Below are 12,426 nucleotides of genomic sequence, written 5' to 3'. Positions count from 1 at the left end.
GGTCACAGGATGTGACATTAGATATCCCTAGAAATCTAAGACAATAATCCCGGCATTACCTCGTGGCAAGGTATCCAGTTGATTAAACAACGCACACCGACGTCACTTTGCTATGAAGGTGGATTGAATTTCAAAATTCCCGTTTTTAAACGTGCTGTTGGCACGAATTTTCAAAATACGTTGTAATTGACACAACTTATTCAGCGCGTCTTCCCCTTATGTACCATACAACTCCACATACCCAATTGGGAGTACCATGTCTTCTTAAGCTGTTAGTTTCGGCTGTTTTAATAAATGTTTCTTTTTCAATTAACAAATACGTTGTTCCGATGTAACATTATAATTATTCTATAAACACAGCTGCGCGTATGATAATAGATACAGAAATATGCGAGGACCTCTAAAACATCGAAAAACAATTGTTGCGGGTGTATTCCTCAAGAAATTTATGGCATTACAACTTATTTATTTCACAATCAACATACAAGTAGCGACGAAACAGAACGAAACATTTACGTGTTGCTTTCATGCTACAAATATACACGGCGCAATTTGTCCGCCGGTGTTATAGCGCTGCATTGCGGACAAAGCTTCTTCACAGACAATGCACGAAGCCAACATTTGCGACAATGTACATGCCAACATTCAATGGAGGCCAACGGGTCTTCGTATGAATCCTAAGTACAATGAATCTTGTTAGTGTATGCAATACTAAAAGTTATTTTTCACCCAACCAAATTTGTACTGATTATTATTTTTCTTTATATCTTCCAAAGAAATTAAAGATAATCTTAGATTAGAACACCGATTTTATTTATGACTGGTGAAATTAAAGCAGAGATAGTGTTGAGGTGCCATGACATGCCACACTATGCTACTTACCATACATATCTGACAACGGTTGGATCGTTTATCATTGATCAGTTTCTTGATTTTGAGATGAAGTGATGCTACGTCGTTAGAACAAGATTCTTCGTGTCCGGTAGATGGCGGTGTGGAGCAAACCGAGTCGTCAGGGCTGCGGATCAATAAACATTGGCTGACAACTAATGTAACTTGTTTAAATCTCGTTGCAAGATTACAACAGTCGTTATAACACGGGTGTTCTTTTTCATACACCCCGTGTCCGCCTAACCATTCGCGTAAACTATGCACTCACCTTTCTGTTGCTGATCGCGTTGCTTCATGTGACGTCACACTACATGACGTAACATCCGCTTCGGAAAATTGAGGTAAACCAAAAAGATAAGTATCGTCTGTTTCAACGTTCAGTACCTATCAGAAATAACAAAGTTTTCAGTGTATATTTAACTACTTTGAAAAGCACTAAACATAAATTTGTGTGTAATACACTACATATATTTTATCCTGAGTGAGAAGGTACAGACTACAGAATACATAATTCATTTACAAGTATTCACACCTGTTCAGATTGCTGTGAAGTTCGATTTAACGGAAAACTCCCATCTTGAAGATTCGAACCCGGCACCCTTGGCACATTAGATCGAGTCTCATTCCTCCAATCACAGTCGGAACTGAAGCTCTGATTGCTTCTTGTGTCGTCATGGTTGCTTGGAGCTCGTGGAGGATCATTTTCAACATCTACTTCTTCCTCTTCATCATGAGGATGGCGGGACTGCTGTCTCTGGAAAGGGAATAGCTAATTTAAATTCTGAGATGTTTGTTTAAATTTAGTGAAAAAATAATCTGAACGTGACATGAAGAATGCATAGTATGTAAAATAGCTGTAAGTTCACGTTCAAACTCTGGAAATGGAATTATATCTAAAAACATTAATTTGAATTCAGTAAATCAATTTGATTCTGAAAAGTTATAATTGACAGCAACATGATTAGGAATGATCCGTCTGCAAGAAAGCTATGATGCTATGTCCAAACTGATTGAGTACATTTATGACATATATTGGCGGTTGGGGTAAGATGGTACATGTTTTTATTTCTTTATTGTTCCATTTGGTAGTAAACAAAGAACGTTTACGTTCTTAAAAGAGCGAAGTTCATTGTTAAACACACTTGGGCGGCAATATGGGGTAGTATGTGCAAATGACATCCATCTTATTCCATAGTATAGACAACCTGTTTAAAATATGTCGCACATTTACCTGTCTAATACACTGTTCAACATGTGCACTCATTTCGGCTGAACTGCCGTGCATGGCCGTTGAGCAAACTGGACACATAGTGGCGCCAGAGTGCCCAATCCAAACTCGATTTTCATTCGACGTCTCCCCTGTGCTCCGTTGCGCTTTCAAGCAGTTACCAACGCGTGAGTTGAGACGATCAACTCGGTTGCTACGAACTTTACGAAATGTCTAAAAATACGAACATGCTTACACTCAATCAAAATATTGATTTGATTTTAGATTTAGACCATGCATAGAAGTGTTTTACTATGCCTAAAAGTTTACAAAAATATAAATAATGTATTATTTAATCAAAATACTGTTTTTTAACCAAGGTTAAACTATGAATTAATATATCAATAAATTATCAGGTTTGGCGACCCACTGTTTATGAGAAGGGCTATTAAACTATATTTTGAACCTAAAAATGAATCATTTTCGCGCAATTGGCATTACGTAATTGTTGCGCAAACTAAGAAACATAGTTAGTACCACGAAATTAAATCATACAAGTTAAAAATCAAGAACGGGATCGATTAGAATTCGGTGGTGACCGAATATCTGCTAGTACTGAGCTGGGACATTAAATTCAAATTAAAGAGCGATCGATATCAAGACTTGTGCAACACTTAGAGCTGTCAGGCGGTCGGGCATTAGCGACTAATGCGAAACGATAGTCGCTCTGTCGCGGCCGCCGAGGTCGACTCGCCATAAATCAAACGGACAGTTCGGCACGCGGATGACACAAGACGATAACGAGGCTCCTGCCTAATTAGATCACCGAGGCGGGCGGCTTCGTTTGGCCGGGGCGACAGAATTCCGATTTCAATGCGGTTGAGTAGAAATGGATTAGTTCGGGGCGTAATTGAATTTGGATAAATTTGTAGATTTGTCGTTGTGATCGCGTGAATAAAAATTTACTCGTGGTAAAAAGAAATTTGGTCAGAGTGACCTGTTTTACTTCTGCGAGTCGATAGATAAGAATAGCTAGTCCGGGTGTCCGGGTAAAAAGGTATCAGCCGACATTTGGTGCGAGTCCGACACGTGTGATTTACAACCCCTGTCGGCGGTTTCTAGCGTCGTAAATTCTTGTCGCTCGGCTTACGCAAACAGCACTCGAATCGGAGTAAATTGGTTCGCAGAGCGGTGGTTATCATACGCGTTGTGACAACGCCGCCACGCAACCGGCGCTTGGCAAATACGAAGCTCGCAGCGCCCGAGATTAAAGTATCATTAATAAACTGACACAGCCCGGGTGCCGTCTTCGAGCGGGCACAGAGCTAATTAATAACGCAAGTGCGTCAGTGGTGTCGCTGATCAGAACGATTCGTATTAAAAACCGCTACTAGACGTGACTGGCCTGTCGGCACCAGGGTCCTGATCTTCCTTTGCTTCATGCCGACACCCCACGGGCGTAACGTTTACTTTAAAACGGTATATCACCCCCTTGTACTAAAGTCTAGCAATATATTTCAGCCAAAAGTTCTGCGGTCAGGTACGCGTACGTATTTGAACAAAGCGGTCGATAGTTCACATTCAAAAAAACAGTTACTGCCACAGGACGTTTTGATTTGTTTGAAAAGGTAGTTGGAATGAGAATTCTGAACTCTGTACTCAAGTCGCGAGTTCAGGCTTGCGATTTCGGTGACTTTCGATTTTTATTTGTCAAGAAGAAAGTCAACACGTACGAGAAATCGCAAACAGAATCGCGCCCTGCTTGCAGAGGGTTAGCCTACAGCTGTCCGTATCGCCATTAATCGAGTATCAGGCAAACACGGAGACACGGGATCGCAGATACAAGAACACAACTACGGGGCTTAATTAGCTCCAAGTCGCGATAAGGCGGGGCGGATGAAACGATCAAACAATGGAAGAAGCAGCCTTGCTGTTTGCCTGATGAGAGTGGTGGTTTTAGGGGCGTGTCGTCTTATCAGCGCTACATGACGCGTTCTGCGTTACGCTATTATAAGCTACATGCTACAGAACTCAACCGTAATCGTATATGGAATTCTTGCTGTAGACATGCGTACAACGCGATATCGGTGAATTAATAACAATATGGCTTAACATGTCTATTCATTACATGGGAATACTAAATGTGTTTGATAAATCGGAACAGTCAAATACGTTTTGTACGGCTATATATTCAGTATAAATACACCAAGGCGTTCAATATTTTGTTGCGCCGGACCTGATCCATCATACCCACGGTCGACGACAAGTCGCTTTATTGCTGTACTCGATAACTTAACAAGAAAGGGAACTTCGCAGCGGATTTTGGCGTGAAGTGAGACTGAGATCGACCTCATCCATCTGTGACTACGAACAATGCTCACACACCGAGACAGAGACGATGAAAGTCAACGTTGGTCGCCACAGTAATGACACCAGGGAGAGGCCAGACTGTTACAAGTCTTTTTTTCTTGGTGCATATTAATATCCAGTAGACTATGGGGTTCGCAGATATACTCATAGAACGTGTTTATGTACCGTTTTAGTGCTTATTTATGTCGAACAGACTTTGGGTTTTGCCGGATGGTATAGTCAGTACGTATTTGTGCCCATTTAGCGCTCATTTATGTCGAATAGACTTTAGGTCCTGCGGAACGATAAACTTACACGGTTTGACTTCGAGATGCGAATCTGAGCTATTGTATTCGAGTTAATGCGGATTCTGACAATCAAACCGGCTTATCGCTTCCACGTTCCACGGGGCGGATGAGTATGCAACTTTGTTCTATCCGACGCCTGCATTATCAGGGCATAGCCGCAACAGCTTCACACATCATTAACCGATTTGCTTATCCTCTAATTAGCGGTGTTAGTGATGTCACACGAAATTTCGATATTATTAAAGCTTGAAAAATACGAAGGAAAATAAAATTCCTAATAGCAAAACAATGTAATTTCACATAAGTTATAGTTTACACGGTTTCTGGTTAAGATATTGCACCAACCTTTTCCCTGTTATCTCGCTCCGATTTCGGCGACGAATCTCTTTCAGTTAATCGCTTGCTTGAAGTAGAGGTGGCATTGCATGATGACTGGATAAAAAAGATGATTTAACCACTGTATGATACTATGATTTGCGAAAAAAATCACATACCGTTTTAAACTCATTCGAATTACTATAATAAATCACATAAAGCGTTTTAAATTCATTCAGAATCCTTTTGGCCTTTAGACTGATTTTGACTTACATAAAATGTGTTTAAATAAAAGCAAAATAATTCACACTCACCGAAGAAGTAAATGAAGGTTTTCGTTCAAAAGATGATTTTCTATGACAGAAAGCTTTTTTCCGAATATCACTGAAAAACGTTATCTCATAAAATTTTAATTCGTTAAATTAGGAAACTTATAGACGCAGCAAGGAATAATAACTAGTAGATGTCAGCAGTTACAGTTGAGTTGGCATGTGTGTTTTAACTTATGTTTAACATACTTGGGTAGCTTGGCAAGTTTTTCAATCTCCATTTGAACATGTGCTGTTAGCTCCGACTCCCTTACAGTGAGTCCACATACAGGACACAAGTCACTGACTGACGATGATCGTTTTTCTAAAAAAATATAAAAGTTAATCTTTAGGTTTGTTGTCATAATTAATTAAACAAATGGAAGGCATGCATATTACACCACAATGCGTGTTGCATTCTGACTTAATTATATTCGCCCCAATATATATTGTTCTTTGTTAACAGATCGTGTAAATATTATAAATCTGCTACACTACGACGGATAGTCTTGTTTGTGCATAACATCAGCCAATCTAACCACACAAACACGCTCTACATTGCCACAACGCGTGAATCGATAGCCGAGCTATTTGAACAGAGTCGCCATTTTAATTCGCGCCCGGTTATTCGGTGGTGCGCCTTGCCACAAGAGACCGTTCTATTAAATGCGAAAAATCCTCATAAACCCGCGACAAGCGTGGGCAATAACTATGGCTATCAAAGCGTCATCTTTAATATAGAAACGCCAGGAAGGCATCAAGAAATCAGTAATAATCAATACAAAATAACTACAGGGAGTAATCAACAGAATCAAAGAGCTTGAAATTGTCTTGCAATAATATACGCTCGAGTAACAGCAAATTAGGTTCAGCTATTATTGAGATAAAATAACTTAACTTAAAACAGTACATGACTTGTACTTTAATCACACACTGTGATTAAAAACCTACGACACTTACAAAATCAGTAAATATATACTAATTTATAATAAACAAACAAAAAATAAAAAGCCTACTTCGTCGGCGTGGGACGTCGTCTTGTGATTGGTTGGAAGAAACGCTAGAAGTGTTTCTATTGGTTAAGAGCATAGTGTCGTAATCCTGGTGCTCACGTGACGGTGACGATCCGGTAGGTGATGACGTCAGAATATCCACGTGATCTGTGTGACGTCCTTTAAATATTATTTACGAAAGTAATCCTAAAATTAAAAAAAAATATTTGTATATATAATACTGTAGAGTAATCGTGCATTAAACAATTAACAAACCTTCTTTGGAGCCGTGAGAATACGGTTGTATAGTTTGGAAAAAAATGATAAAAAATGGGAATAAAAATATAGCCCATTCCAAGCTACTGTATATATAAGTGACATGTGACACAAATAATAAAGTTACCGTTTAACGTGTTATTTGAGTTTGAGATTCTCAATGCATTAGTTGCCGTTTCGTTGAGGGTTGATGTAGGTGATCGACGGCTGAAGTCGACCGGGTTTATATCTAGGATAAAGTATCGAAAAAATGCCTCCTTAAATTTTATAGCGCATATTTGTGTGTTACATTAAATGAATTAGCAGAGTTTTTGGAGTGAGTTAATTTTGGACTCCAGAAATATGCTTTTTAAGAAATAAAAAAAATACGTTTTGAAGTGAGTTGTAAAATGTTTAAACGATATTGTTTTAGTACCGTTGTGTCTTTCCGGATGTGCAGATCTCGGTGATTTGGCCACGCTTCGGCTTAAATGAACGCCAGGACGCTTTCGCTTAAGTTGGTCGTACGAAGGAGGCATTTCCATTGAGTCTCGCCGGAAAAGTGAGTCGGGAGGGCCCGCGAAGTTTCGCTGAATTTCCCGATGTTGGTTGGGCGGATGGTGCTGGTATGATCCCTTGATGTAAGATGGATATGGGTCCGCTATTGGATCCGGAGGAGACTCGTTTCCGCGGAACCTGCGGAGCAGTTGCTGCCAGGCGTGCAGAGGGGAAGGGAAAACGTCTGCAAGGAGAGTAGTGACTTATTATACAGCGGTAGAATTAGCGTTATCTCCGGACGCGAAGTTTGCTTGAAAAGTTCATTAAAAGGATTTCGCAATTGATATCAGCGATAGTGGGTTTCGTGGCGATCTAGTCTTGATGTAGAGTGACATAGGCGGGGACGGGCGACATTAAAAAGCGATTTGTGATTTCGTTTCCCGGCTGCGGCATCTTCGACAGGGTGAGAAACGACGCTTTGATTGTCAAGTCAATTAGTCAGCAAACGAAAAGCTAATTTCAACGGTCGCGGCCCGTACACACGGCATACGCGGAGCGAGATTAAATTTTCCATTGTGCGGGCCTCTTTTAAGCGATCGGCCGATAAAACGCGGCCGCTGGTGATTTTATAGCAATTTAATACGAGAATCAACGCGGTAACGTATTTGCTGAACCTGGTAGCGAAGACAGGCACTTCTGTTATGTGCTCAGTATATCAATACTACGGCATTTCGTTCGAAGTCCACTGTATATTTGCGAAAAGCGGATTTTTGTGAAGCCATTCGTTCTAAAGGGTGCCCGGTGCGTATATCAAAATATACAATCTATGGACCCAGGTGATCGTTTTGGAGTTTGTAACGAGCTCAAATGGATTATGGCCATATTAACAACAACAAGTTTATCGTGAAAGCAATTGTGGTCGGATCTCTGATTTCACGGCTGCCATCACACATTTTACGAGGGCTTTCGCGCATTAAGCCGCCGATTGTTCACGGAGATATATCAAAAGTAGGCGCGCCGCGACACAACATGGCTAACGTGCTGATGTATACCCGGTGAAGTGTCAGACACGAGATTCGGTCTTTACCACACGTTGGATGCAGATAATTTAGTAATGTTAAGCCGGAAACTACGGTGGGCAGGAAACGAGACAAGAGGTTCATAAAATCTCGTCATAATCTTGTCAAAACCAGGAGTCAGTGTTGCCGGTGGTGATTATGACGTTTGAAGCCGTGTTTTTCACTCGATAACTGTCGAGATATTGCAATGACTGGCAGCATAGCAGCCGTTGGATGTGTAAAGCTGAGGTCGAACCGATAAAGTCGCTGGGAAAGTGCTCTAACAAGCATCGGGCGCATGATCAGAGAACAAACGGAGTTTTAATTGACTGTAAACAAGGAGAGAGTCTAATGCTTGCTTGTGGTATAAGTGTGGAGAAACCTTTCGGGGTACGAATCATCGTTTTTCGTTCAAGGGCTACCGATAAGGATTTGTTTCGCTTGGTAACTGTTCCGAGACAGCTCGGTCTGTGCGAGGCTGCACATAATGTACCTGACGCGTCGTTATATCATGATACATATCATCATCAACGGCAGAAAATGGCTGGAACCGCGAGAATCAAGCGTGTAGATTTTAAAGGCGAAGAGTTCATTAGTGGCAGCGGAGGCCAGCAGAGTGAATGGAGCTTTCCCCCTAAGGCCCGTTGTGTCTGGATGAGATGCTCAGTTCAGATTGCCACGAGTGCATGCGCCCGATTACTGCGGTTCGAAGGTAATTAGAGGTGTTTGGAAAACAGCCACACCGTAAAAAACTTGTTGACTGTAAGCAACTTTTAATGCGCAAGATAAGTTTTAAAAGCTTCACTCCCACTTTTACGACTAAGTTGCTGGGAAAATCTGACAGGCTCCGCGATCGGACGCCAAGTCGACCGGCAAAGTGCATTAAGTCTGTAGTTAATGATCTCAAGGCCTATATTGCATCAAAATCGTGACCAGATTAAGGAATATGAATCGCAAGGTTTCAAAACACACGAATTCCCCTAAAACCTCTAATTTGAATAAAATGGATAAGATTAAGGCAGCATGTGATGTAACTTTAAAGTATTCCATTAACACGGGTGAGGTTCAGGTATAGCACGGTAAGCTCTAAAATATAGAGCACTTGCAACCGCCACGCTTTAAGGATAAGTTCACTGCACCACATTTTCGGTGTCTGCAACACAACAACTGTTGGCTTCAAAGGGCGAAGACCGAACCAGGCGCAATTTCGGATTAAAAATAACCACTTCGCACTTTGCATTGCGCACGTTTGTTACAAGTGGAAAATTTTGTACAAAATTGTCGCCAATTGGCGTGCGGTATGCACTTTCGCAAACCCGCAATCGTTTTCACACGTAAACAACTGCCCGCAAGGCCAAGATGGCTATACGGCGAAGTTCATTTTGTCTGGTATCGTGCCCGAAGGTATATGATTAGAAAATATGACAGTCGAAGAAATTAACAAGTATACTGAATGCCAAGAGCCGTCAAATTACCGTCGCCATTTTGAAAATTGGAAAAGCGATTTACAAATTCCGATTTCGCAATACGAAAAAAAACGACCTTTGTGCGGGATTCATTTTCCATTTTAATGGCGTTATTTTACAAACAATGTAAAGTTATACGAGAATCAAACCGAAGTACATTTAAAATATAGTTAAACCGACTAAAACTGATTAGGTGGTGCAGGACTTACCAGGTGTTGCTGAAGCACCTTGTAATGTGAGTTGATTACTGGGAAGGTCCTGCGTTGGACTTTTGCCTGTAAGTGACTCGACGTCGAACTGAAAAATATTTGTTGCATGTAATGATATGTGGTTGAAACATTTGATTTATATTGTAGGGACGTTTTTTACAGTACCTGTTGTCGTATTGGTTTCGACGAAGCTGCTTGATTTTCCGCGTCTTCCTTAACTGAGAGTTGCTCTCTAAATGCTTTAAGTTGGAAATCTGGAATTGAAAATCAAATCTGTATGCATGCCTGAAAATACGGAAATATTTAAAAAGCAAAAACCTACTTTGCAAAAGTTGAGACGAGAAATTTTGTCCAGCAAGGGCAACCAGGGCCGCTGCTGAAGTCTGGTGGGGGGTCGGGTTGATTGCACTTGGGTAGCCGGGATTCGGGCACTCGGTGCCGGCCAGCATCGGGTAAAAATGCGCGATGAACGGATGCGCTGGCGGAGGAACCGTCGCCGCTGCTGATGGAGCAGGAACCGGAGGTTGGGGGTGCCGGGAAGAGGAATGTCCGAAGTATCTGCGGAGGACAAAAGATTAAATAGCCTCCCAGCACAATGTGCGGATATTTTTACGTTTTTCGGCCGAAATGGAAAAGTGTTTAGAAAATGCCCAAAAAAATTAATCGTTGGCAAAAATACACATTTTCTGGAATCGAGTTTTATATAGATTGAATAAATGCGCTTACCTGAAATCACCGTGGAACTGACGGCTATACGGGAATTTGTCCGCACCTGAAAATACAATAAACATAAACAGTGAAACTTATTTAGAAGTATTGAAAGATAAGTCTTATTACCTGACATGATTGTCTAACTAAGCGCTAAAGTTCGTATATTTTACAGAGACTTTAAGAACAGGCGTCTCCGTTCGCTACTATGTATCCAAACAGAATGATGTCAGTTTCGGCATCAGAGACAAATCTAGCTAATGAGCGATAGCGTAGTTGACACAGCGGCTTCGCCTTTTTTCGCTTCTTTATTTTCAGTCCTTCGCCAGCGCTCGGTTAACGCTGTATTACGTAACGAAATGACGTCACAAAATTTACATTTACTTCATGCGAACAAATTCGGGTAAAATGAAGTCCGGAATATACTGGTTTTACCCGGTATTAACAGATTCGTTTGACAGCTTGAGCAAACAAGTTTCATTGCCGACAGACGTAGTCTCATATAATCGGCAGATTTTCATCAAGATATTTCTGCGCTTCTAAAACGAACTGATCTCCGTTCAAGATTAATTATCTGTATTGACGCGTTAACGCGGTGAACAGTTACTTAAACTGTATATGATTGCGCTTGAAAAAACAAACAGAGGATGATTATTTGGGGAGACACTTAGTGGCATTATTTACACAATACCCAAAAGCAAAGGCCACAAATTGAAAGAAAACATAACCCTTTGAGATAAGAAACTACGATTTTTTTACAAACCAAATTTTATTGAACAAAATTTTAAATTTATTTATACGTTTATCTAAATCACCCTAACCGCCATATTAAATTGCACAGTAGTCCTTTTGAGTTTTATATTTGGACTTCTGTTTATTTTTACTGTGATTTTAACATGAGCGATGGCCAGGTACAGCAGAATAAACTTGAATCTAATAACTGTATAGCAGTGTGAAACACAAAGTGCCAGATCCTGAATAGATGCAAACGATAAGATGAGTAACTTATATACATAATATGACAGCTGCCTGAGGTATATACTCTTCCATATAAAATGTCAAGTTTACTAAGCTGGATATGAGTTTAAAATCAGCCTGCATGAAATTACTGCTTTTTAATTTGACGATTGTTTGCTGATTCAGTGATTATCGGTTTATTACTGTATTATAATAACTTGCAATGTGGTTAGAGCTATTCATTCTTAACCATAGAATGTGCCAATGTGGTAATGAGTATAAGGCTTTCTACTATTGTGGCAGGTGTGTCTGCTGGTACAAAACACTCTTGTTATGACATCTGTTTCTTGACAAATATTTATAAAAAAGTGATATTTTCTTGTAAATTTGGAAAAAATTGAATATTTGTAAAAAAATGAAGCAAACCAACTGATAGGTTAACCCGTTTTATACATTATGATCACTGTGTTAATGATGCCTGGTTTTAATACAATAAAACTTAAGAGAAATGACATAGCGTTGTAAGGTATTAGATAATATTTTTACGAACTATTACAATGTCGTAAATGAAATCATTTGACAAATGTCTTAAAAATTGGGAGGGTTATTGGGGTTTCTGTTACAGCCAAGTATACTAAAAGATATAAGTAGAACCATAGTTCCATTATCATTGAATGAATGAATGAACGAATGTAACTTACTTTATCCTCGCGTGGCCGGAAAACGACAGTCGTTATCGCACGGGTTTAACACCTCGTGCCAGCTTACGAGTTACCATGTATGTTACTTTGTGGGTAATTATTTTTTTATTGGATTTTTTCATTTTTTTATGTATGGCTGATAATTTGGACAACCCATTAGTGACCACTGGGTTGGAGCAATTGCCGTTAAGTGTCTTGCCAAGG

General features: G+C 40.2%; 1 protein-coding gene across 3 annotated transcripts in view; it reads right to left on the bottom strand.

Moving 5' to 3' along the window:
* Nucleotides 1-445: 445 nt before the first annotated feature.
* The window catches only part of LOC101242523 (E3 ubiquitin-protein ligase RNF220-like), a 13,148-nt gene continuing 1,167 nt past the window's right edge, over nt 446-12,426 (bottom strand). The window contains exons 1-16 of one of the 3 annotated variants that reach the window (XM_018813076.2): nt 10,694-11,468; nt 10,583-10,628; nt 10,179-10,414; nt 10,022-10,110; nt 9,857-9,944; nt 7,062-7,367; nt 6,774-6,875; nt 6,395-6,550; nt 5,589-5,703; nt 5,385-5,454; nt 5,101-5,187; nt 2,123-2,332; nt 1,424-1,645; nt 1,160-1,275; nt 883-1,018; nt 446-677 (exon numbers count right to left, since the gene is read on the bottom strand). In XM_018813076.2, the coding sequence (XP_018668621.1) occupies nt 531-677; nt 883-1,018; nt 1,160-1,275; nt 1,424-1,645; nt 2,123-2,332; nt 5,101-5,187; nt 5,385-5,454; nt 5,589-5,703; nt 6,395-6,550; nt 6,774-6,875; nt 7,062-7,367; nt 9,857-9,944; nt 10,022-10,110; nt 10,179-10,414; nt 10,583-10,628; nt 10,694-10,700 (2,133 nt within the window). In that variant the 5' untranslated portion in view covers nt 10,701-11,468 and the 3' untranslated portion in view covers nt 446-530. Of the gene's footprint in view, nt 678-882; nt 1,019-1,159; nt 1,276-1,423; nt 1,646-2,122; nt 2,333-5,100; nt 5,188-5,384; nt 5,455-5,588; nt 5,704-6,394; nt 6,551-6,773; nt 6,876-7,061; nt 7,368-9,856; nt 9,945-10,021; nt 10,111-10,178; nt 10,415-10,582; nt 10,629-10,693; nt 11,469-12,426 lie in introns of those variants that run through there. The other 2 variants (XM_018813077.2, XM_018813079.2) reach the window with 2 other exon arrangements.

This window comes from Ciona intestinalis, chromosome 8, assembly GCF_000224145.3.
Source record: "Ciona intestinalis chromosome 8, KH, whole genome shotgun sequence".
Lineage (NCBI taxonomy): Eukaryota > Metazoa > Chordata > Ascidiacea > Phlebobranchia > Cionidae > Ciona > Ciona intestinalis.
The sequence above is the reverse complement of the archived record's forward strand: the minus strand, read 5'-3'. Positions and strand labels throughout refer to the sequence as shown.